Here is a 25,558-nt window from a genome sequence, read left to right as displayed (position 1 = left end):
TTTCCTTTTTTTTTTTTTTTTTTTTTTTGGAGACAAGAGTCTCACTCTGTAACCCAGGCTGGAGTGCAGTGGCACGGTGTCAGCTCACTGCAACCTCCACCTCCCAGGTTCAAGGTAGACATCCTAAGATACAATTCTCCTGCCTCAGCCTCCTGAGTAGCTGGGATTACAGGCGTGTGCCACCACACCCGGCTAATTTTTGTATTTTTAGTAGAGACGAGGTTTTACCTGTTGGCCACGCTGGTCTCAAACTCCCGATCTCACGTGATCCGCCCACCTTGGCCTCCCAAAGTGCTGGGATTACAGGCGGTGAGCCACCGTACCTGACCTCCAGCTCCCTTTCTAGCCTCATGCATTTCAAGGAAGTCACTTCTCTTCTAACTACAAGCAGCCAGGAAAAGCAGACAGTAAAACACATACAGAGGGAGTGCTCGGGCACAAAGGGAGGTGGGGGTAAAGTCTCTTGGGTAACTGCCAAACTTCACTCTCATACAGTGGGCCCCAGTAAAGCAGTGGGCCTTAGAAAGCACATTCCTTTCCCTTCAGGTGCACTAAAATAGGGAAGCTAAAGCAGACTCGGGGGGTATGCCTGCAGCTCTAGAAAAAATGGAACAAATACACAACTCTCCCTCCCAGATAAGCACTACAAAAAAACACAGAAGCAGTCTAAGCCTCTAATAAATTCTCCCACCCTAAATCCTTAAAAACTCTTAGTCTGGAAGAGAGTGTGCCTCTAACCTAACTCAGCCGAACACCCCTCTCAGGTTTGTTTTCTCTAAAATAAACCTGTCTTAACTGGCAAGCCACCCTTTGTGTTTCTCTCCTCTTTCTTTAATTCTTACAGTTAGAAATAAGGCCTAAAGCCCCAGTTGAGTAAACTTCATCTAAAATTATAGCAGCATTAGCCCACAGAGAAATAGTTTTAATTTCTAAAGCTTAATTTCCCACAACAAAATTTTAATGAACATTTCTAAGGGGTAAAGGTAGACATCCTAAGATACAGGGCATAGGCAAAAAGAATGACTTTTATGACAATGAAGAACATTAGTGTCAGTGAAAAGTTGTTATGGAAATAAAGCGATTTGTTTCTTCTGAATGCTTTCATATCAGCCTACTATTCTGTGTAAACTCAGTGAAATATATTTTCTTGAAAATACCTATTTATTACTTCATATGGTATTGATTAAATATTCAATATTTGTTATTTCTCTTGTAGCAGAATTACCTGATTCTAGGACAAAGGAAATTGAAGCCATTCATGCAATCTTGAGATCAGAGGTAAGAAAAATCAAAGACTACTTATATTTTTCTTTTTTGAAGTCATGAAGGTTACTCAAACATTACTTTGATCCTTTTTTTTTAAATGTACTGCTTAGCACTTTTTTTCTCTTCTTGTTTAATTTCGATTGTTTTTTGAGCTTTTATCAACCTTCTGTAGATGAAAAATATATTTACCTGTTACTGCAGTTTGCTATTCTTTAATATTCCCATCTCTATTTCTGTATAAGTAGGAAAACTGCCAAATATAGAAATAATAGTATCAATAATTTATCATAATCCAGAGTTTACTGTGTTCTAACAGCATACTAAATTGCAGTGGCACATTTATTTAAGCATATATATATATATTTTTTTTGAAACGGGGTCTCACTCTGTCACCCAGGCTGGAGTGCAGTGGCACTATCTTGGCTCACTACAACCTCCACCTCCTGGGTTCAAGCAATTCTTCTGCCTCAGCCCCCCGAGTAGCTGGGACTACAGGTGCACGCTACCACACCCGGCTAATTTTTGTATTTTTAGTAGAGACAGGGTTTCACCACATTGGCCAGGCTGGTCTCAAACTCCTGACCTCGTGATTCACCCGCCTTAGCCTCCCAAAGTGCTGGGATTACAGGCGTGAGCCACCACGCCCAGCTAAGTATAATATTAAGAATGCAATTCTGTTTAACCTGGAGCATTTTAAACACTAAAATGATAATAATATTTGGATACAAAAAAGTTAAGAATATAGGAATAGCAGCCAGGCACAGTGGCTCATGTCTGTAATCCGAGCACTTTGGGAAGCCGAGGTGGGTGGATCACTTGAGGTCAGGAGTTTGAGACAAGCCTGGCCAACATGGTGAAACCCCATCTCTAACTAAAAATACAAAAAAATTAGCTGGATGTGGTGGTGCACACCTGTAATCCCAGCTACTCAGGAGGCTGAGGCAGGAGACTTGCTGGAAACTGGGAGGCGGAGGTTGCACTGAGCCGAGATCACGCCATTGCATTCCAGCCTGAGTGACAGAGAAAAACTCCATCCAAAAAAAGAAAAAAAGGATACAGGAATAGCAAATTAATTTTAATGTTTTATTCATTATTAGGGTCTAGATTGGGCGCAGTGGCTCATGCCTGTAATCTCAGTGCTTTGGGAGGTGGAGGTGGGAGGATGGCTTGAGGCCAGGAGTTTGAGACTGGTTACAAAAAATAAAGATAAAAAAATTAGTCAAGGTGTGGTGGTGGGTGTCTGTAGTCCCAGCTACTTGTGAGGCTGAGGTGGGAGGATCACCTGATCTTAGGGCCCAGGAAGTCAAGTCTGCGGTGAGCTGTGATCCTGCCACTGTATTCCAGCCCAGGCGACAGAGTGAGACCTTGTATCAAAAAAAGAAAAAGACATTTTAATAATTTAAATACAGCAAATCCAAATTTTTATTTAATTTTTTTTCTGGTTTTGAAAGCATAAAGACTCAAAATAAGCAATGTTCTTTGAATTCAGTTAACTGCTTTTTAACCCTTAATTGCATAACCTGGAATATCTTTATCTTGTAAAATATTGATTCCAAATTTCAGTTACCTCTCTAATAGATTTCAGGTTATTATTACTTCTAGTTCTTTTCGTTGTGGTTGTTGCTTTGAGACAGGGTCTTGCTTTTTTGCCCAGGCTGGAATACAGTGGCACAATCATAGCTCACTGCAGCCTTGAACTTCTGGGCTCAAGTGATCCTTCTGCTTCAGCCTCTTGAGTAGCTGGTACCACAGGCATGCAACACCGCACCCAGCTAATTTTTAAAGATTTTTTGTAATAGGCCAGGCACGGTGGCTCATGCCTATAATCCCAGCACTTTGGGAGGCTGAGGTGGGCAGATCACTTGAGGTCAGCTTGGTCAACATGGTGAAACCCTGTCTCTACTAAAAATACAAAAATTAGCTGGATATGGTGGCAGGTGCCTGTAATCCCAGCTACTTGGGAGGCTGAGGCAGGAGAATCACCTGAACCCGGGATGTGGAGGTTGCAGTGAGCCAAGATCGTACCATTGCACTCCAGCCTAAGCAAGACTCCATCTCCAATAAATAAGTAAGTAAGTAAGTAAAAAAAAAAATAAATAAATAAATAAAATTTTTTGTAGAGACGATGTCTTGCTCTGTTGCCCAGGCTGGTCTCAAACTCCTGGCTTCAAGCAGTCTTTCCACCTTGGCCTCTGAAAGTGCTGGGATTACAGGCATGAGCCACCATGCCCAGCCTGGTTCTTCTTGATTGTGTCATTAAAAGCAATACTTTTGAAAATTTTAATGGCTCATGATTTTATTGAAGAGATGATGGCTGTCATCTTTGCTCTATAATTTCAAAAGCATGTTTATTCTTAGATTTATAAATGCCAATTAGAATGATCAGTCCACTGAGTTTTTTTCATTTCTGTGTCATCTGTTTCCTCCCAGTTGCCTTTGTATACACACCTGCTTTCAGCCTTCTACATATGAACATATCAAGTAAATGTTGGTGTACAAATATACATGATGAAAGAATACTGTCACGTGGCCGGGCATGGTGGCTCACGCCTGTAATCCCAGCACTTTGGGAGGCCGAGGCGGGTGGATCACCTGAGTTTGAGACCAGCCTGACCAACATGGAGAAACCCTGTCTCTACTAAAAATACAAAATTCGCTGGGCGTGGTGGCACATGCCTGTAATCCCAGCTACTTGGGAGGCTGAGGCAGGAGAATCACTTGAACCTGGGAGGTAGAGGTTGCGGTGAGCCAAGATCCCGCCATTGCACTCCAGCCTGGGCAACAAGAGCGAGACTCTCAAAAAAAATAAAAAATAAAAATAAAAAAAGAATACTGTCATGTATCTGCTTAGCAAAATGAAATGGTTTAAGTCCTTGTCACAAAATAATGCAGAGTGAAGTATTTTCCTGTTGAATGACTGATGTGAAAGCCATATTTCTTTTTTGTTCTTAAAAATATATTATTCACTCATCAATTCTTGACTTAGAAAATTCTTCCAGGATATTGCCATCTGAAGATTTGTGTAAGATTTCACTTCTACAGTCAGTTTCACCATAACCATTAGACTCTAGAATGCTGCTTTCTGTCTCTTCGCATTAATCTTCTAAGTTGTCTAATAATTGTGAATGTTTTCCTTTGTCAGTTTTCTTCTCTTCATCAAATAATTAAAAATTCTGAGTTTTTAACTGTGTTTGATGAAAGAGAAAAAACAAAACTACAAAAAGTGGTGTCTGTAGACAGCTGTTTTCTTTTAAAAAGATGATATAGGCCAGGCATGGTGGCTCACGCCTGTAATCCATGATTACAGGCTCATGCCTGTAAACTTTGGGAGGCTGAAGTGGGTGGATCATGAGGTCAGGAGTTTGAGACCAGCCTGACTGACATGGTGAAACCCCATCTCTACAAAAAATACAAAAATTAGCTGGGTGTGGTAGCATGTGCCTGTAATCCTAGCTATTCAGGAGGCCGAGGCAGGAGAATTGCTTGAACCTGGGAGGCAGAGGTTGCAGTGAGCCGAGATTGTGCCAGTAAACTCCAGCCTGGGTGACAGAGTGAGACTCCATCTCAAAAAAAGAAAAAAAAAAGTAATACTTTGGGCAATGCAGTCAGAAAACTGGTTATTTTACCATTGCATCATTCTCCTAGGTGATTTCATAAGTTTTCCGTTTTCTTGTTATTGTCATTTTTAAAATAGTTGGGAATAATTTTTTAAATGATTTTTTAAAATTCCCATGATAGTAAAAGAGCAAAATGTTTTAAGATACAGAAAATACAAGTTGATTTTGCTCCCATGATTTTTCTTAGATTTATATAAAGATCCACGGTACCCTATGGTAATTGTAAGATAGAATGTTTTATTCTATTTTTTAAAATAGGTAAATTTTCTCTTTGTTGGTAGACCTCTCAGAAAGAATAAAAATCATAAATATCAAGTTTTACAAATAGTTAGGACTGCCTAAAAAAGAAATTAAGTTGATTTCAGTGGACCCTAATGGTATAACCAAGGATTAAGCAGGACGGAATATTTTAAGATATGAGTGTCCTATGGATTTCAATAGTAGAAATGTAGTCTGACTTTAGAGGGACTGCAGCTAGAACTGGAGGCCATCAGGAGTCTGTCTCTCTTTTCATTTGTACTCTCTTTTCTTCTTTCTATGCATTTATTCTTTTCTCCTTTCAGACCAGCCCCCTCTGTTCAATATTCCATATAATAGAAAATATTATCTCTGGCAACTCTTTTCATATTTTATGGGTTCAGCCACATGAAGAGAAACTGTCCTTCATTTGCTCTCTCAGCCTTTCTTTTTGTTTTGAGACAGGGTCTTGCTCTGTCACCCAAGTTGGAGTGCAGTGGTGTGATCATGGCTCCCCTGCAGCCTTGACCTCTCAGGTTCAAGCAGTCTTCCCTCCTCAGCCTCCTGAGTAGCTGGGACTATGGGTGCAAGCCAACACGCCCAGCTAATTTTTGTATTTGTATTTTTTGTTCCTTATGTTGCCCAGGCTGGTCTTGAACTCCTGGGCTCAAGTGATCCTCCTGCCTTAGCCTCCCAAAGTGCTGAGATTACAGGCATGAGCCACCACGCCTAGCCCTTTCTCAATCTTTCTGACTCTCATATGGCTATGGAGATGAGGGCAGACAACCAAGTAGATATTGACCATATTCAAAGTTTCACAGTTCTATTTATTAATCGGAGTTAAATAAATAACCTTAGGTATTTTTGTGTGAAAAAAAACCTGAAGTGAACTTTTATAACCAGGGTTTGACTTCAGTATATTATATCGCTGAGTTATGTATGGTGTTTTTCATATAAACAGCTTACAGAAAGTCATGCAAAAGCAGCCAGTAGAATAGAAGGTAATCAGCTGTTGGGACCATTGGTCCTGTTTCTTACTACTAGTTCTTCAGGATAATTAAGGTCTGTGTTAGATTTCTGGGGATAGAGTCCCAAACTAGGATTTGTGGATGCTGTAATTATTCCTTTGATTATTCCATTGGTTTTCTCTGGGAATTTATGTAATCTTCCTGGATCATTATTTTCACATCTGTTGACATCAGAAGTTCCTAGAATCTAAGAAGAAAACAAATGACATCCCCAAAGTGAAAAAGTCTTCACCTTTTAGCAAGAGCTTTCTTTCTCACCATCAGTCTTCTTTTTCTCATTCATTGTTGTTAAACCATGTTTGTGGGTATATTAGTAGAATGCTTAGTAAATTGTTATCTGCAATTATTTGTAAATTCTTTTTTGTAGAGAGTTTTAGTGTCCATTTCTTTTGCCCCATTATGTTCTTTTTGTTGTTGTTGTTAGAACAACTCAGCAAAACAAAATTCCTGTTTATTGTTGGACAACATTGTCTCACACATACATCAGACAGGCCAAAAAAAAATAAACAGCAACTTCATAGACAAAAAAGGAAAAAAAAGAAACCTTTTATTTTTGGCCTTTTTAACCATCTCATACAAACCAACTACTTATAGTACAGCTAAGTACATACACAAAAAAGTTACTGGAATGCTCGGAATAAGATTGTTTTTCTGTTGTCGTTTTTGCTTTTTTTACAAGGTTTTTTTTCAGCTTTGAGATTATAATGAATATGGCCACACCACAAGTAAAGTCAGAAGTAGGACAAAGAACACTCCGAAGGCTGGTTTGGTCATCCGAGATCATTAAAAATGGCAGACCCTAACAATACGTACAAAAATATAAAATGTAAATAAAAAATACAAATTTCCTTTTTAAAGTACTTTTAAGAAAAAAAGCAGGGCCTTGGAAGTTTTGGTTCTTTTTCCTCCCCTGTTGCAAATTCTCATGGTTTGGGTTGGGTGGTGGAGAGCGCGTGTCATCTGCTGGTGGCACTGCCCACGGTGGGCGGGCGGGCCTCTCTACTTGAAGGTGACCACGTTTAGATTCTGAGAGGGGAAGTGGAGGGTGAATAGGTCGCGGCAGCCTTTTTTTTTTAGTTTAACTTTTCCTTTTTTGCTGTCTAGTCATCCTCGTCGGTCTTCTGCTTCTTGGTATCAACATCGTCATCCTCATCATCTTCAGCTGCCCGCTTGCCCGTAGCTGACTCAGCTTCCTCATCTTCATCTCCATCCTTCTTCCTCACCATCACCTTCTTCCTCCCCACCTTCTTCCTGTTCATCTACTTCATTGTCAGCCTCCTGCTCCCCATTTTCCCCGTCAGCAGGGGCGTCTCTTCCATTTTCCGCTTCTTCCACAACTTCCTTCTTCTCCTTTAAGTCCTTGGTGGTGATTTCGGAGCTGGTGTCTACGGCTGCGTCTGACATGGTAGGGCACGCCGGTGATCCGATGCAGGGGATTAAAAAGAAAGCGAGAGTTCAGGGACTCTGGCGATAAAGCTGCCGGAGTCCGCGGCGGTGGCGGAGGCGGCTGCGGCGAGCAAGGAGGCGGACGAGGAACAATGCAAAGATGGCTTTTCAGAGCAGCCAGTGGGGCGCCCCATTATGTTCTTATTATTTCATTCAAATAAGGAATGATCATAGGTTAAGATAATTTAATATTTAGGTACATACAATTTCAGTAATTTTTTTCGTGTTTTTCAACATCTTAAAAGACAGTGTGTAATGTCTAGGTTCATTGAATTAGGCTATTTTGTGTACTTTTAACTTTTTTCAAACAGTTCTAGTAGTGGTTTTCAAAATGGATTTTTTCCGAGGTCCTTCAGGGACCCTGAAAGACAAGCAAATTATGTGAGATTTTAGCCTCCTCCCTGTACTTCAACCAGAAAGATTTCTTTTAAAAAAAAGTTCTGTTTGGGGAAGAAAACAAAAGTTCAAACATGTAATCCATTTATTTACTAGATATGTATTGACTGCTGTGTGCTAGAACTGGGTATACAAAGATGGGGAAACATTGATTCGTGGCCTTTTCTTAGCAGAAAATCAATCTGAGCAAAATGTTAATATTTCACTGTTTGGTTTAGAATTATGCATATTCTGTCTGTATAAACATGGTCAGTGCTTTTTTTTTTTTTTTTTTTTTTTGAGACGGAGTCTCGCTCTGTCACCAGGCTGGAATGCAATGGCATGATCTCGGCTCACTGCAACCTCCGCCTCCCGGGTTGAAGCAATTCCCCTGCCTCAGCCTCGCGAGTAGCTGGGATTACGGGCACACACCATCACACCCGTCTAATTTTTTTTTGTATTTTAGTAGAGATGGGGTTTCCCTATGTTGGCCAGGATGGTCTCGATCTCCTGACCTCATGATCTGCCTTGGCCTCCCAAAGTGCTGGGATTACAGGCGTGAGCCACAGTGCCCGGCTGGTCAGTGCATTTTTAACTTTAATTTAAAAGCATATTTTAAAGTCCAGAATTCTGTCCGAGACCTTTTATATTTGACATTTTTGGGGGGGGAAGCAGTACGTTTTTCATAATGCCGTGCACATAACTAATTACATGTTTTACTTGCAGTCTTTTTGTTGAAAATACTTTTTTTTCTAGAATGAAAGGCTTAAGAAACTTTGTACTGATCTAGAAGAGAAACATGAAGCATCAGAGATTCAAATAAAGCAGCAATCTACAAGTTACCGAAATCAACTTCAACAAAAAGAGGTAAATGTTATCACAGTTACTTCATATGTACTTCACTGTAATGTATTTAGGTATGTTTTTAGAGTTAGAATATAAATCGAGGTATATTCAGATCTGTAAAAATATGAAAAGGTGATGAATTTAATAATTTTCGACTCGGTTTGATATCCCTTATTTAATAAGAACTTTGTAAGGTAATGTAAACTTTATTAAGTTTACATATATAAACCAACCTGTGTGAAGTATAATTTTTTTTCTTTCCAAAAGAAGAAGAAAAAGTTTTTGTATAAAATATCTTTAGGGATCTGTTGCTTATAATTTCTGATTTTATGAAGCCTAATATTTGTTGTATTGGCATGTGCTTGATTTTCCATGGAAAAACTATTAAACATATTATAATTTACATATAATTGCTTTATAAATGTTTTTGGGTTTTTTAGTTTGAAATGGCTGCTTTGGAATTGATTTATCTTTGCTTTACAGTGCTGGTAGTAGATATTATATAATTTAATGTTACTCTGAATCCTTAAAATACAGTCTGTGTCCTCATGTGTCATGCTGTTACTGAATTCTCTTTAGTGTTTAGTACATAAGTGGCCCCCAATAAATACTTACATTGAATGGAACCATTTCCTGTTATATTATCCAGATCATTTGGATGTTTTTCAGTTTGTTGACTAAATGTTCATTTCTACCATAACTTTATATTTGGGTTTTTAAAATTTAGGTGTCATGCTTTCTAATTCCTATGCTTTCTAGTTCCTTTAGTGACATGCTAAGGTGAAAGATAAAAGTATAGCACGTTAAAGATATACATAGGTATTGAAAGTAGTGCTTAAATTTCCAATTTGTTGGGAAGTGATAATTTCATAAAATACAATACAAAATGAATTACTATAAAAATAAAATGAATACTAAAAAAGGCAAAGTTGCAAGTTCAAATAATTTTTTTTTTTTTTTTTTTTTTGAGACAGAGTCTTTCTCTGTCGCCCAGGCTGAAGTGCAGTGGTGCAATCTCGGCTCACTGCAACCTCTGCATCCCGGTTCAAGCAATTCTCGTGCCTCCTGAGTAGCTGGGATTACAGGCATGCACTACCACGCCTGGCTAATTTTTGAATTTTTATTAGAGATGGGGTTTCACCACATTGGCCAGGCTGGTCTTGAACTCCTGACCTCAGGTGATCCGCCCACCTTGGCCTCCCAAAGTGTTGGGATTACAGGCGTGAGCCACTGTGCCTGTCCTCAAGTTCAATTTAAAGTTACAAGGCTACTTTTTTTTTTCTTGATTCCCCATCTCTACTAATAATACAAAAATTAGCCGGACGTGGTGGCGTATGCCTATAGTCTCAGCTACTTGGGAGGCTGAGACAGGAGAATTGCTTGAACCTGGGAGGCGGTGGTTGTAGTGAGCTGAGATCACGCCACTGCATTCTAGCCTGGGTCACAGAACGAGACTCCGTCTCAAAAAAGAAAAAAAAAAAAGTTCAGCAGATATAAAATTACTACTAAATTGCTTTAAAAGTCTTAAACCTTACTTTTCACATTGCTATACTTGCTCTGGACTGGTAGTGAGCATTCAACTGCATTCGTCCGTGGACCACATTTTGAGTAGCATTGAGTTATAAACATTATGATAGAACAGTAGTTCCTCCTACCCAGGGGTTTACAGCTGTATCATTATGACACTTTAAAAGCATATACATGTTTACACCACCTAGGAGATTCTAACTTAGTGTACTGGAAAGAGGCCCTGGTGCAGGTTGAGCATTCCTACCAAAATTCGAAATGCTCCAAAATCCAAAACTTTGAGTGCCAGTTTGATGCCACAAGTAGAAAATTCCACAAATAAGTACTGAACACAAGCTTTGTTTTATGCACAAAATTGTTAAAAGCATTTTATAAAATTACTTTCACACGTACCTGTGGGTATAAGGTGTATATGAAACATAAATGAATTTCGTGTTTAGACATGGGTCCCATCCCCAAGATATCTCATTATATTTATGAGAATGTTCTCAAATTGGAAAATACCTGAAATGTGAAACCCTTCTAGTCCCAAGCATTTGGATAAGGATACTCAACCTGTATTGGTCATTTTCAAAAGCTCCATAGGTTATTCTGATGCCTACCTCACAGTTGAAAACACTGGTGGGGAAAATTTTGGTATTTTATGTTCTACTTAACTATCGATATTAGAGGGCACATTAAGCATTCAGGTTTGGAAATATCTGTTATTACAGCCTGCACTTGTATAACTACAAGTTGATGTAAATATCATATAATGATAGCTTTTTAAATATAGCTACATTTGAAAAAGATGTGGATTTTAGTACTTTTTACGAGGATGAAAGATATGATTATATAGATCTGTTATTTCCTGAATCTGTGTGCGGCCCTCATTGTGATGTTCATATTCTCCAAGATGGAATTTATCTCATGTCATTTGTGGGAAAATGAATGAAATTTGTACACTACTATAAATTTCCATTTGAGAAGGGGCTCCAATATGAAAAACTTGTTTGTTATGACATACGACATAAATGTGTTTGGTTTTTGTCTACTTGCTTAACTTTATGCATATAGAAATACTGTTACTTGTTGGCTGTCTTCCTAATATCAAATTTTCCTCAGTTGTGGCAGTGTCTTCTGGACTACTCTACTTTATAGAAAACTTTTTTCAGTTCTGTCTATATTGTTTGATTTTGTGTTTTGAATAATCTTTTACAAGAATGGATGTGGCATTTTGGTAGGTCCTGTGTTTATAATTTCTTTTGCGCTATGACTTACCCGCCTTTAGTCAAAACTGCTGGTAATTTCAGAACTTCAGAACTGTTCTCTTCCTAAATAGGTCAGATTTTCGCTGGCTCCTCTTTGCCAAATCTAAAGCTAAGACCACTTTCAGTATATTATTTCTTTTTAAGATTCATGGGCTAATAACCATGGGCTCACTGTTTCACTGTTATCTTATCTAAAAAGATTGGATTTATAAATCAAAGCATTCTTCCAGCTGTGTTGTGCAGGTCAATACAAAGTTACCTCAGATTCATGGTGCATTTTAAGCCTACATCCAGCCATAATCAGTTACACAACACCCTTGTAACAGGAGATATTCTAAGAAAATTTCCAGTGCATAGACGGACACAGCTTTCATTTTCTCATCATTTAAGATTTGGTAATCACAAACAGAACCCTAAGAAATTGCCTATACTACTCCATGCAGAGAAGATAGCAAACCCATGTTTAACTGAGAAATTCATTGCTTTAGTTAACATACAAAATTCTGATATTTCTACTATTTGTAACATTATTTATGCTTTAATTGTGAGTGTGTTTTAAATAAAAATGTTATGCTTAGAATGTTATATAAGACTTAGATTCAGTTGATAGAGGACCATCATTGGATAATCTTAGACAAATTATTGTATTGTGTCTTTTAATACAAATCTATAAAAAGTCAATATGATTGTTTTAAAGTACCTTCTCTAAAACTTGGATTATAAATATATAGGTAGAAATCAGCCATCTTAAAGCCAGACAGATTGCACTCCAGGATCAGTTGCTGAAACTGCAGTCAGCTGCTCAGTCAGTACCTTCAGGAGCTGGTGTACCAGCAACCACTGCATCATCTTCATTCGCTTATGGGATTAGTCATCATCCTTCAGCTTTCCATGACGATGACATGGACTTTGGTGATATAATTTCATCCCAACAAGAAATAAACCGACTCTCAAATGAAGTTTCAAGACTTGAGTCTGAAGTTGGCCATTGGAGGCATATTGCTCAGGTAGATAAAAATTTTTTAGAGTTTTTGAAAACTTTGAGTAAAATTACTGGTGTAATATAAAAAGCTGTATGTAGAGCTTTTGATATCAGAAAGAACCCTGGACTAGGAAATAGAAAACCTGTATTCTAATTCCGTCAGTGACTTTCTTTCTTTTTTCTTGAGACAGAATCTTGCTCTGTCTCCCATGCTAGAGTGTAGTAGCGCGATCTTGGCTCACTGCAGCCTCGGCCTCCTGGGTTCCAGCGATTCTCCTGCCTCAGCCTCCTGAGTAGCTGGGATTATAGGCACACGCCACTATGCCTAGTTTTTGTATCTTTAGTAGAGAAGGGGTTTCACCATTTTGGCCAGGCTAGTCTCGAACTCCTGACCTTAGGTGATCTGCCCACCTCAGCCTCCCAAAGTGTTGGGATAACAAGTGTGAGCCACTGCGCCTGGCCTCTGCCAGTGACTTTCTTTCTTTCTTTTTTTTTTTTTTTTTTTTGAGACAGAGTCTTACTCTGTCACCCAGGCTGGAATGCAGTGGCACAGTATTGGCTCACTGCAACCTCCGCCTCCCGGGTTCAAATGATTCTCCCGTCTCAACCTCCCAAGTAGCTGGGATTATAGGTGCGTGCCACCATGCCTGGCTAATTTTTGTATTTTTAGTAGAGATGGGGTTTCACTATGTTGGCCAGGCTGGTCTCGAACTCCTAACCTCGTGATCTGCCCGCCTTGGCCTCCCAAAGTGCTGGGATTACAGGCATGAGCCACTGCGCCTGGCCTCTCTGCCAATGACTTTCTAAGTGATTTTGGTCATGTCATCTTTCTCTGCTAGTCTGAGTTTCCCTTTCTGTACACTATTTGGAAAAAATTTTCAAAAAAAAGCAACAGATCCTTTTTTTTTTTTTTTTAATAAAACATGAGAGGAAAAAAATTGAGTTGCTGTGGTTGAACCAAGAACCTTCTCTTCTGGAGTCCCTGAGACTCCTCTGGTGTAAACACCAGGACTCCGAGGCACCATGTTTGAAACCGCTTGCTTAGATGTTGTCTGAGGTTTCTGCTAGCTCTAGTTACATGTAAAATGAAAATCTGGTAATTGATATTATAAAATATGATAAACTATTTTGTGTTGTTTCTCATGCATTAGAGATTTGCTATTTGGGGCTGTAAACTTTCTTCCAAGGAGCCCTTTTTTGTCTTATATATCAGATTTTATACAGGATGAATATCTCTTATCCGAAATGCTTGAGACTAGAAGTGTTTCAGATTTTGGATTTTGGAATCTTTTCTTGTTCTTTTCTTTTCTTTTCTTTTCTTTTTTTTTTTTTTGAGAGAGAGTCTCAGTCTGTTGCCCAAACTGGAGTGCAGTGGCACCATCTCAGCTCACTGCAACCTCTGCCACCCGGGTTCAAGTAATTCTCCTGCCTCAGCCTTCTGAGTAGCTGGGATTACAGGCGCCCGCCACCACACCGGGCTAATGTTTTTTTGTACTTTTAGTAGAGATGGGGTTTCACCATGTTACCCAGGCTGGTCTCAAACTCTTGACCTCAGGCCGCCCAAAGTGTTGGGATTACAGACATGAGCCACTTCATCCGGCCAGATTTTGGAATATTTTCATAAACATAATGAGATATCTTGAGGATGGGACCCAGGTCTAAACATGGAATTCATTTATGTTACGTATAAACTTTATACCCATAGGTACTTGTGAAGGTAATTTTATACACTATTTTAAGTAATATTATATAACTTGTGCGTGAACCAAAATTTGCGTTAAATATTTATGTGTGGAATTTTCCACTTGTGGCATCATGTTGGCACTCAAATGTTTCAGATTTTGGAGCATTTCAGATTTTGGATTTTTGAATTAGGGATTCTCAACCTGTATACTATGGAAATTGTAGACATGAGACCTGGAGTAAACTGGAAGACTGTTTATTTGGATTTAATTTCATCAATGTAAAAAAAAATTACATGAGTAAAGAGATTATTTTTTGTGTTTTTATGAATGTAATCTAGTTATGTAAAGGAGAAATCTTCCCAATTAAAATTATCTCCTTCTTTCACAAGTTGCTAGACATTCTCAGTACCCAAAATAAGCTTTAGAGAGGATGATCTGTTTGTCCATCTTATCTCCAAAAAGCAGTAAACTTTGTATGTATAAGAAATGACCTGGAGAACTTGGCAGTATTGTAGATCTTCTGTGGTACCTTCAGGGATATCAATTTGTTAGCCAGTTTTAGGGCCTTAAACTGCATTTAAACAAATAACCCTGGTGATTCTGATAACCTAAGGAACACATTTTAAGAAACATTGGTTAGAGTAAGATTTCATAGGGAAGAGAATGGTTTTTGGTGTGTTCATTTCAGCATATCTTGAATGCCTACTCCATGACAGACCTGTACTAGACTATAAAGGTGAAAAAGGCATAATTGGGACCGTTCAGAGGACTTAATTTTCTAGCAAGACGTAATAAAAATTAATATTTGCATTACATTTTATGTTTCCATATGTATTATCCCAATATATTATTATGTTAATAATTATGAGATAGATGTATTACCTCTATTTTATAAATAAGGAAACTGAAAGGTTTTTTTTTGTTTTTTTTTTTGTTTTTGAGATGGAGTCTTGCTCTGTCTACCAGGCTGGAGTGCAGTGGTGGGATCTTGGCTCACTGCAACCTCTGCCTCCCAGGTTCAAGCAATTCTCCTGCCTCAGCCACCCAAGTAGCTGGGACTACGGGCACCCGCCACCACTCCCAGCTAATTTTTTTTTTGTATTTTTAATAGTGACGGGGTTTCACCTGTTGGCCAGGATGGTCTTGATCTCTTGCCCTTGTGATCCAGCCGCCTTGCCTCCCAAAGTGTTGGGATTATAGGCATGAGCCACTGTGCCCGGCCCTAGGAAACTAAAAGTTTAAGTCATATAATCCATTGCCACAGTGGTTAAGTTATGATTCAAACACACGTGTTTTGACTAAATCCTGTATTTTTTCTATTATACTTTATTCTTTCTTTCAGTCCTAGAGTAGCTTTTGGTTCATTAAAATGCTACATAGTAATATTAATAAAGATAAATGAACAACATACAGCTTTGAATGAGAAGAATCCAAAAGTTGTTTTATTTATTTATTAAACCAAAGATTATTCTCTATTGGGTAGAGATCTTCTGGGTAAAATCATTTGATTTTGCCAGGCATGGTGGTTCATATGTAATCCCAGCACTTTGGGAGGCCAAGGCAGGAGGATTGCTTGCAGCCAGGAGCTCGAGACCAGCCTGGGCAACATAGTGAGATCCCATCTCTACAAAAAAAAATTAGCTAAGCATGCTGGCATGTGCTTGTAGTCCCAGCTACTTGGAAGGCTGAGGTGGGAAGATTGCCTGAACCCAGGAGGTGGAGGCTGCAGTGAGCCATGATCACACCACTGCGTTCCAGCCTGAGTGACAGAGAAAGACCCTGTCTCAAAAAAAAAAAAGAAAGGAAAAAGAAATTTCCTTTTAGAAAGCTGCTCAATTATCTTTACCCTTACATTTTGTCAAGCTAAGTAAAATATTCTATAAATTTTTCTACCTTAACTTTAGTTATTTTGTAAAACTGTTGTCCCCCCCATTAGTTAATACATTCTTAAATATGATATCTTTTATTTATTGTGTATTATTCACTATTAGACTAGGTTCTTTAAAAGGTCCATGGCATTCTTTAGTCGGAATCTGTGAAAATCCCCCTTTTTACAAAAGTATTCTTGTAATGAAGTTAGTTTGTGACTTTCTGTTGACAAGAAAATCAGTATAATTATTTACTAATTCTCTTTTTCTGATCTAGACTTCCAAAGCACAAGGAACAGATAACTCTGATCAAAGTGAAATATGTAAACTACAAAATATCATTAAGGTAAGTCAAATTGTTGATTGATGATGGGAGTTATACATCTAAATCTGCTTATTAAAAGCATAGGCCTGAATTAGTAAAAGTCTCAGTTATAAAAGTCATTATCATTATATAGATTATGGTACTTCTTTTTCTTTTAGAGATAGGGTCTCACTGTGTTGCCCTGGCTGGAGTGCAGTGGCATGATCAGGTCACTGCAGCCTCATACTCCTGGGTTCAGGTGATCCTCCTGCCTCAGCTTCCCATGTAACTGGGACTACAGGCACACATGCCACCATGCCTGGCTAATTTTTTCTGATTTTTTTGTATAGATGGGGTTTGCTAATGGTGCCCAGGCTGGTCTCGAACTTCTAGCCTCAAGCCATCCTCCTGCTTCGGCCTCCCACAACGCTGGGATTCCAGGCATGAGCCAACGCGCCTGGTCCATTTAAAAATATATTTTTTTAATATTCTTTATTATTTATGTAAAGTATATAAAAATCTCTGTCTTTCCAGAATCATTTGGTTTTGAACATTTATTACGGAGCTTATCTTTCGTAAGTCTCTATACTCTATTGTATCTTGTAAAACCGTCTTTATTAAAACCTAATTGCAGGGTTGCTGAAGTTTCAAGGTTTAGAGTTAAAGGATATGGACAAAATAAAATACTAATATCATGCATTGGAAATACTTATTTTACCTTAGCGGTAGAATTTCGCTAGTTTGTGTCAATTATTATTTCTTTAAAGAAAAGTCTTAGTTGCATATATTATTGTGGCAGTGAATTATTTTTAGTGTTAAAATTATTGTCAGATATAGAATTTTTAGTTTTGGGTTCATTATTATTACAATACTAGAGTGGATAGAATCCGGATCAGACCTGTGTTTGAATCCTGGCTGTATTATTTACATGCTATGCTAATTTCGGGCAAGTTACTTCTGTTTTATTATCAATGGAGACCATGATAATACCTATCTTGTAGGATTCTTTTGAGGTTTAAATGTAAAGCTCTTAGCCCAGTGGTGGCACATAAGTAAGAAGTTAATTTATAGATTAGGATCTTTTTTTTTTCTTTTTTCCATAAGAGCATCAATTTTTCTGTAGATTAGGATTCTTGGTTACAAGCAACAAAAACCATCTCTGGCCAAGTAAAGCAAAAGAGGATTTACTGGAAGAACCCAGGGTAGTCCATCCACAGGATTGAAGGAGGAGTTGAATGTTTTGGCCTCAGGTTGGATAGGAGTGGGAAGAGTGTTAGGAATCTGGGTGGCGGGACCCAGTGGACAGACTCTTGAGAGGGCACCTGTCCTGGTGCTTCCCGTCAAACCAGTTTCCCTAGTCGATGGACTCAGCTCAAGATCCAGGTTCCTGCGAGAGACACAGTGGGCTCAACTTGGGTAGGAAGGCGCCAGGTTGACAGTTTGGGAGTCCCAATAAGACTGGTGAAAGGAAAGGCTGAGTGAGAGGATGGAAGTAGTGGAACAGCAGGTACAGATTGGTCAGAGGGGTAACACTGGTACTGGCAGAAAGTGTCATTAGGAAAAGGAGAAGTTCATGGTCACAGATATTAAGGAAAAGACATTTTTACTTATCGTTTGTTTTAGCCTTTTCTTGCTGATGTTCCCTCATTAGAAGTAGAAAAACTGTTTTTGAGACCTAAGAAAGGAAAGGGTGAAGTTGTTCAGAATAGTCCTAATTTTGGGTCTGTGTTTAAATTCTTTTCAGCCTTAACATGTTCTGAGAATTCTTTTTAATAATGCACACTTTTGGACAACAGTTAAATATATAGCTTACGTAAATTTATTGATTATAAATGTGAATAACTTTGTTTTTATTTTTTAAGGAACTAAAACAGAACCGAAGTCAGGAAATTGATGACCATCAACATGAAATGTCAGTACTGCAGAATGCACACCAACAGAAATTGACAGAAATAAGTCGACGACATCGAGAAGAATTAAGTGACTATGAAGAACGAATTGAAGAACTTGAAAATCTGTTACAACAAGGTTATTAGTTTTATTTCTTTATTATTATTATTTTTTTTGAGATGGAGTCTCCATCTGTTGCCCAGGCTGGAGTGCACTGGCGCGATCTCGGCTCACTGCAACCTCCGCCCCCCGGGTTCAAGCGATTCTCCTGCATCAGCCTCCCAAGTAGCTGGATTACAGGTGCCTGCCACCATGCCCAGCTAATTTTTGTATTTTTAGTAGCGATAGGGTTTCGCCATATTGGCCAGGCTGGTCCCAAACTCGTGATCTCGGGTGGTCCACCCACCTCGGCCTCCCAAAGTGCTAGGATTACAGGCATGAGCCACTGCACCTGGCCAGTTGATAGTTTTATTAATTTAACATATTAGATGACATAACTAAATGATAGACCTAGCATTCTAAGACCAGGACAGTGCTGTAAACTTGCCCTAAGTTATAAGGAAGTGTAAATGACTAGTTCTGCTTATCTGCCAGAAATTTGCAGTGGCACCTCTGCTTTTAAGATTCTGTGGCCGGGAGTGGTGGCTTATGGCTATAACCCCAGCATTTTGGGAGGCCAAGGTGTGTGGATCACTTGAGGCCAGGAGTTTGAGACCAGCCTGGCCAACATGGCGAAATCCCGTCTCTACTAAAAATACAAAAATTAGCTGGACGTGGTGGTGCTCACCTGTGGTCCCAGCTACTCAGGAGGCTGAGGTGGGAGGATCACTTGAGCCCAGGAGGCAGAGGTTGCAGTGAGCCGAGATGGCACCACTGCCCTCCAGCCTGGGCAACAGAGTGAGACTCCATCTCTAAAAAAAAAAAAAAAAAAATTCTGTGAAAATGGAAATGTCCTTTTTACCTTTGTGGTAAATAGTTATAATTTATAGATTTCTTTGCATTGTTTGGTGATGATACTTTGGTAATAAATGATTAGAGATATTATCACTTTCTTTCAAACTAAGATACATAGGCCTTTATGTAGTTGATTCAAATATTTTCCCCCAACTTATTTATTTTAAAACACTTAGTTTATTATAGTAATTTAACTTTTAAGCTTTCCAAATTCTGAACTGTCTTATATCTCTTAGTTGTATATAGCAAACCGTTTATTTCTTGGTACTTGACATTTGATGTCATTGTTTTGTGTTTATGTTCTAGGTGGCTCTGGAGTTATAGAAACTGATCTCTCTAAAATCTATGAGATGCAAAAAACTATTCAAGTTCTACAAATAGAAAAAGTGGAGTCTACCAAAAAAATGGAACAACTTGAGGATAAAATAAAAGATATAAATAAAAAATTATCTTCTGCAGAAAATGACAGAGATATTTTGAGGAGAGAACAAGAACAGCTAAATGTGGAAAAGAGACAAATAATGGAAGAATGTGAAAACTTGAAATTGGAATGTAGTAAATTGCAGCCTTCTGCTGTGAAGCAAAGTGATACTATGACAGAAAAGGAAAGAATTCTTGCCCAGAGTGCATCAGTGGAAGAAGTGTTCAGACTACAACAAGCACTGTCTGGTATACAGTCTTTGGAACTTATTTCAGATTGCTGTTTCATTGCATAGTAGTTGTTTTTAGAGACAGATGCTTCACTAACTGAATACTTAGTGGAAATGGCATATTCCTGGAAATGACTGTGTCATTTGGGTAGAATTGTGTGGTTTGGATTCAGTGTAAGAGTTAACAGATTGCAAATAGGAATTTCCTATTAAAAAGGATTAGGTATTGCTATACTTTCTGTAACTCATCACAGCCCACATCCTCCAGTTAGGGAATACAGCCTTTCTTCTTCAAAGTCAGTTGTTACCTGTTTGAAATGATCTCCTATATCCAAGCAAAGCCCTGAGTGCTTAGAGCCATAGGTCTTCCACCATTTTCTATGCTCATGACATTTAGTTACTGTACCAGTATTCTGTGTTACAAAAAATTAGTACTAAATGAAATAGGCCAAACACCAGTAAATAAAATAAATTTTAAAGTAATTGTACTTATGTTTTAAAAAATAAGTTTACTTATTTAAAAAATAAATTTACTTACGTAAGACTAATACATTTACTTACTTATCATATTGGGTGATCCAGATGAGTTTATGTGCTTAAAAAACAAACCCACTGCCTTAGTACTTCCTCTTTTTTCTATTCCATTGACACAGAATTACTTCAGCCAGTCGTAATTGCTTTTTGCCTATGTTAACTATGGCAGCTCTCTGAATGGAGCAGAATAGCGTAGTGGTTAAGGACATGACTGGGTTGGAATCGAGCTCTATCACTAATTAGCTGACCTTGGACAGGTTAACATGTCTATGCGTTGGTTATTTCATCTATAGGGTTGGGATAATAATGGTATCTTCCTTGTAGTTTTAGTAATGAGGATTATATGAGTTACTTTCTGCCGCTCTTTAGGATAGTGTCTAGCCAATAGTAAATGTTGAAGAGTTAGCTTTTTTTGTTTTTGTTTTTTTGAGACAGAGTCTCGCTCTGTAGCTCAGACTGGAGTGCAGTGGCACGATCTCGGTTCACTGCAACCTCCACCTCCCGGGTTCAAGTGATGCTCCTGCCTCAGCCTCCCAAGTAGCTGGGACTACAAGCATGTGTCACCACGCCCAGCTAATTTTTGTATTTTTAGTAGAGACAGGGTTTCACCATGTTGGCCAGGATGATCTCAATCTCTTGACCTCATGATCTGCCCACCTCGGCCACCCAAAGTGCTGGGATTACAGGCGTGAGCCACCGCCCCCAGCTGAAGAGTTAGCTTTTAAAATTCTCTGTTCTCCACGATTCCTTCAATCTATTTTTTTCATTCTGCAGCCAGAATAATTTGTCAGAAATGCAAAGCAGGTTACTCCCCTGCATTTAGTACTTTATAGCTGCCTGTGAACTTCGGGATGATGTTTAAATTTCTTAGTTAGACATGATAATGTCTCTCATGATCTAGTTCCTGCCTACCTCTTCAGTTTCAACTATTCCCATGCTCCTGACATTCTAAACTTGAACCATATTGAATTTTCTATAGCTCCTTAAAGCAGCAATGTTGCCTCTTCACTCTGTTACCCTTGCATTTTCTGCTTTCTCTGTGTGGAGTGTCTCTATGGCTCTTTTAGCCGACTCTCAGTATATTGATTCAGTGCAGGTATTAACCTCCACTGAGAAGTACCTAGCACTGCCACTTCTTGGCCCCATTTGCTCCTCCTAATCTAGATTAGGTGTTTACCCTGTTTGTTCTCATAGCACCTCGTGCTTGCTCTGTCATACTATGTTATAATCCTGTGCTTACTAGTTTTTCTTCCTCTCTGAATTGTAAGCTCTTCGAGAGCAAGGGCTAAATTTTACCAGCTTTTTGTCTAGCACCTGGCCTCATAGTAAATGCTAAATATTTCCTGAGTGAATGTTGAATCAATGATTTCAGCTGTGTTTTTTTGTGTACTCTCTTCTTTTTATAGATCTATCTATAATACCAAATTGAATGGTCTTTTTCTCAGCATTCATATCTAAATCACGTTAGATAATTGAGAGATTATGGTATTGTGGTGGTATAAATATACATAATAAAATACTACTTTTAAATTGTTTTCCTCCAATCTTAAACCATGTACTATTTCCTGCTTCTCAAATGAATCAATTCATTTTGAAACCTGGTTGTCATTAGCATTTTTATCAAGGCAATAACTTGTGACTCATCTACAATACAATTTCAGTTTTTTCTTATGCTTATCCATAGACTTGGATTTTAATGTGGTTTTTAACTGGCATTTACATTATGATTTATTTGATATGACAAAACAGGAATACAAATATATGTTTCACTCAGAACTGTTACTGCTTGCCAGTGGTGCTTATATACACTTTAATTGGGTTGCATTTCTGAGTTTAATATTGAAGATAATAAGTTACTCTAAATAATTTTAATGTCAAGTTCATTTGCTGTTTTTGCAGATGCTGAAAATGAAATAATGAGATTGAGTAGTTTAAACCAGGTAAATTAATTTTGACAAATGTTATGTGCATAGAGACAGTGGAAGCAGATCCTATACCAAGTGAGAAATGAGTTTTAATTTTCCTTAAGAGATTCAAAGAATTGTTTCTTTTTCTAATAATTAGAAGTTATTTTGTAAATATATTTTTATATTTTTCCAAGCATAATAAGGAAGTCTTCTGTAAGAGTGTCGAAAATGCATGACTGGTTTCATTCGTTTTAGACACTTTTATAAGTGTTGCATTCTTTTTTTTTTTTTTTTTGAGACGGAGTCTTGCTCTGTCACCCAGGCTGGAGTCGCGATCTCGGCTCTCCGCAACCTCCACCTCCCAGGTTCAAGCAATTTTCCTGCCTCAGCCTCCCGAGTAGCTGGGATGATAGGAGCGTGCCACCACACCTGGCTAATTTTTTGTATTTTTAGTAGAGACGGGGTTTCACTGTGTTAGCCAGGATGGTCTTGATCTCCTGACCTTGTGATCTGCCTGCCTCAGCCTCCCAAAGTGCTGGGATTAACAGGCATGAGCCACTGTGTCTGGCCAAGTATTGCATTCTTATAATTATTACATATCATTAAAGAAATACTGAATAGAAACACACAATTGTATAGATTGCCTGCTTCTTTATAAACTGGAAATTTCTTGTTACCTGAAAACACTGCTTTAACATTTTTATAGGATAACAGTCTTGCCGAAGACAATCTGAAACTTAAAATGCGTATCGAAGTTTTAGAAAAAGAGAAGTCGTTACTGAGCCAAGAAAAGGTGGGTGCTGTAAAAATGGGGGCAGAATTAAAATGGTATGTGTAACAGGTCACAGCCAAGGGCCAGTTGATATCCAAATGGAATGTTGAGTAATTGAGCTCAAGTCCTTAGAATAAAGCTGATCTCACTGATGCTTTTCAGGCTAGGTGGAAGTACCTGGGCAAAGTTCAGAGTATAAGTGGCTGGCTTGAGTTCATATTTAGAAATAAGCTAGTAGGCACACAGAATCAAGCAGAAAAGATAGGTGGACGTCCTGTTTTGGTTTCTGATGATGTCCTGACAGCAGGAACATACACAGGTAGGTCAGGAGGTCTGGAGTAGCATACTATAATAACTGTATATGCTGCTTATGTGCTTCAGAATGTGTCCATTGTGGTGGACAGTACTTTCTTAGTGGTGAGGCATACAGAGCAACAGTTTCAGTGGTAGAAAGAAGTTCTATATTTTTTTTTTAATGAGATGGAGTTTCGCTCTTGTTGCCCAGGCTGTAGTGCAGTGGCGCAATCTCGGGTCACTGCAACCTCTGCCTCCCGGGTTCAAGCGATTCTCCTGCCTCAACCTCCTGAGTTGCTGGGATTACAGGCGCCAGCCACCACACCCAGCTAATTTTGTATTTTTAGTGGAGACGGGGTTTCTCCATGTTGGTCAGGGTGGTCTCAAACTCCCGACCTCAGGTGATCTGCCCACCTCGGCCTCCCAAAGTGTTGGGATTATAGGCGTGAGCCACCACGCCTGGCGAAAGAAGGTCTTTATAGGGGTACAGAGCAACAGTTTCAGTGGTAGAAAGAAGGGCTTTATTGTATGTATTCATAGCAAGGAAGGAATAAGATTCTGAAAGGGAAAGGTATTTAGAAGTATTTTTATGTTCGAACCACTTCGGGGAAATTTCTTGGCTAAGGCAGGTGCTTAAATATAGGAGAGTTGTAAGCTAGTATTATTAAGTTAAAGGCCAGTGTCTTAATTTAAATTCCTAATTTTAAAAAGTGATGCATATTTTCTGATATATGTGTTCAGAAAATATACATACTGAAAACCTTCGGACAGTACAAGTAGAGTATCTTTTGTACCTCTGTGGCTTGGCCTCTTTCCCAGAGGCAGTCTCTGTTACCAATTTCTAGTGTTTCTTTCTGGACTATGTCTATGCATGTATGATTGTATGTATCAGTAGCTTTAAAAAATACAAATGTCAGCATATTATAAATATCCTTTTTACATACCATATTTCCAACATCTTTCCACATTAGTATATATGCAGTGTTTCCCAAAGGGACTGCTATTGGCATTTAAGCAGGAAAATTCTTAGTTGTGGGCACTACACTGTGTATTGTGGGATTCTTGCTGCCACTCTTTCTACCCACTATGTGCCAGCAGTATCTCCCAGTCGTTTTAAAAATTACTATATTATATATATTTTATCTTTCCTGTTTTTGCTCCCATTGTATTCTGCTCTTTACCTGACTGACCTAGTCGTTTGTAGTTTGCAGAACTCTCTGCACTTACCTGGCAGGGCCTGTAACCTTTTCATGATGTGTTTGGTTTCTGTAGCTTGTCCTGATAGCTGTTTCTCCTTTCTTTTGATGTTAAAGTAGTCCATTGTAACTCTTCCTTGAGTTGTGTCTGCTTACTGATTAAGAATACCAAAAGTGCCTATGAGGGCCGAGTGTGGTGGCTCACACTGTAATCTCAGCACTTTGGGAGGCCAAGGTGGGATGATTGCTCAAGGCCAGGAGTTCGAGACCAGCCTGGGCAACATAGTGAGACACCATATCTACAGAAAAACACTAAATAATTTTTTTAAAAAGTACCTATGAGGCTGTGTGTGCTTTTAAGATCTACCTAAAGAAAATGTCTGTGATTCTCCTAATTTGAACAGATAACTTTAGAAAGACTTAAGAGAATGCTGTTTCCATCTTTCAGCTGTAGTTAGAATAAATTTTTGAATTAGAAGGAAATAGGAATTGTGATACAGATACTCTAGTATAGCTTTTATCGGATCTCTGTTTTTTCAACCAACTCTCCATAGCAATGTTGAGTTTCTTTTATAAGGTTTATATTAGGCTGTTTCTTTGAAGGAATTTGAGATTCTTATTTTTTTAATTTTATTTTTTAGAGAGAGAGAGTCTTGCTGTATTGCCCAGGTTAGAGTGCTGTGGCTGATCATGGCATGATCATAGTGCACTACAGCCTTGAACTCCTTGGCTCAAGTAATCCTTCTGCCTCAGCCACCTAAGTAGCCTCCTGGGACTATAGATAAATGCCATCATGCCTGGTTCAAGACTCTATTTAAAGTAGATTCCATATGGGTTTGATTTTTAAAAATCTGTCAATGAAAGAAGGCTTTAATATATAGTTTATTACAAACATCATAACTAGAGACTGAAATAATGTTGAAGCATAGA

The 25,558-nt window shown here is 38.6% G+C and overlaps 1 protein-coding gene and 1 pseudogene across 5 annotated transcripts in view; one reads left to right on the top strand and one right to left on the bottom strand.

Moving 5' to 3' along the window:
* TRIP11 (thyroid hormone receptor interactor 11) overlaps window positions 1-25,558 on the top strand; it is an 84,741-nt gene that overhangs the window by 16,486 nt on the left and 42,697 nt on the right. For 3 of the 4 annotated variants that reach the window (XM_063596382.1, XM_063596381.1, XM_055097959.2), the window contains 8 exons: window positions 1,217-1,278; window positions 8,726-8,836; window positions 12,324-12,599; window positions 16,405-16,473; window positions 18,294-18,459; window positions 19,582-19,944; window positions 22,359-22,399; window positions 23,073-23,159. In XM_063596382.1, coding sequence (XP_063452452.1) covers window positions 1,217-1,278; window positions 8,726-8,836; window positions 12,324-12,599; window positions 16,405-16,473; window positions 18,294-18,459; window positions 19,582-19,944; window positions 22,359-22,399; window positions 23,073-23,159 — 1,175 coding nt within the window. The remainder of the gene's footprint in view (window positions 1-1,216; window positions 1,279-8,725; window positions 8,837-12,323; window positions 12,600-16,404; window positions 16,474-18,293; window positions 18,460-19,581; window positions 19,945-22,358; window positions 22,400-23,072; window positions 23,160-25,558) is intronic. The other variant, XM_008958208.5, reaches the window with a different exon arrangement.
* LOC103784038 (prothymosin alpha-like) lies at window positions 6,579-8,680 on the bottom strand (annotated as a pseudogene). The gene has a single exon (XR_010109834.1). The product of XR_010109834.1 is annotated as a prothymosin alpha-like (transcript).

Source organism: Pan paniscus, chromosome 15 (assembly GCF_029289425.2).
Source record: "Pan paniscus chromosome 15, NHGRI_mPanPan1-v2.0_pri, whole genome shotgun sequence".
In the NCBI taxonomy this organism is placed as follows: Eukaryota; Metazoa; Chordata; class Mammalia; order Primates; family Hominidae; genus Pan; species Pan paniscus.
Note: the sequence above shows the minus strand (reverse complement) of the source record. Positions and strands in the feature narration are given on the sequence as shown.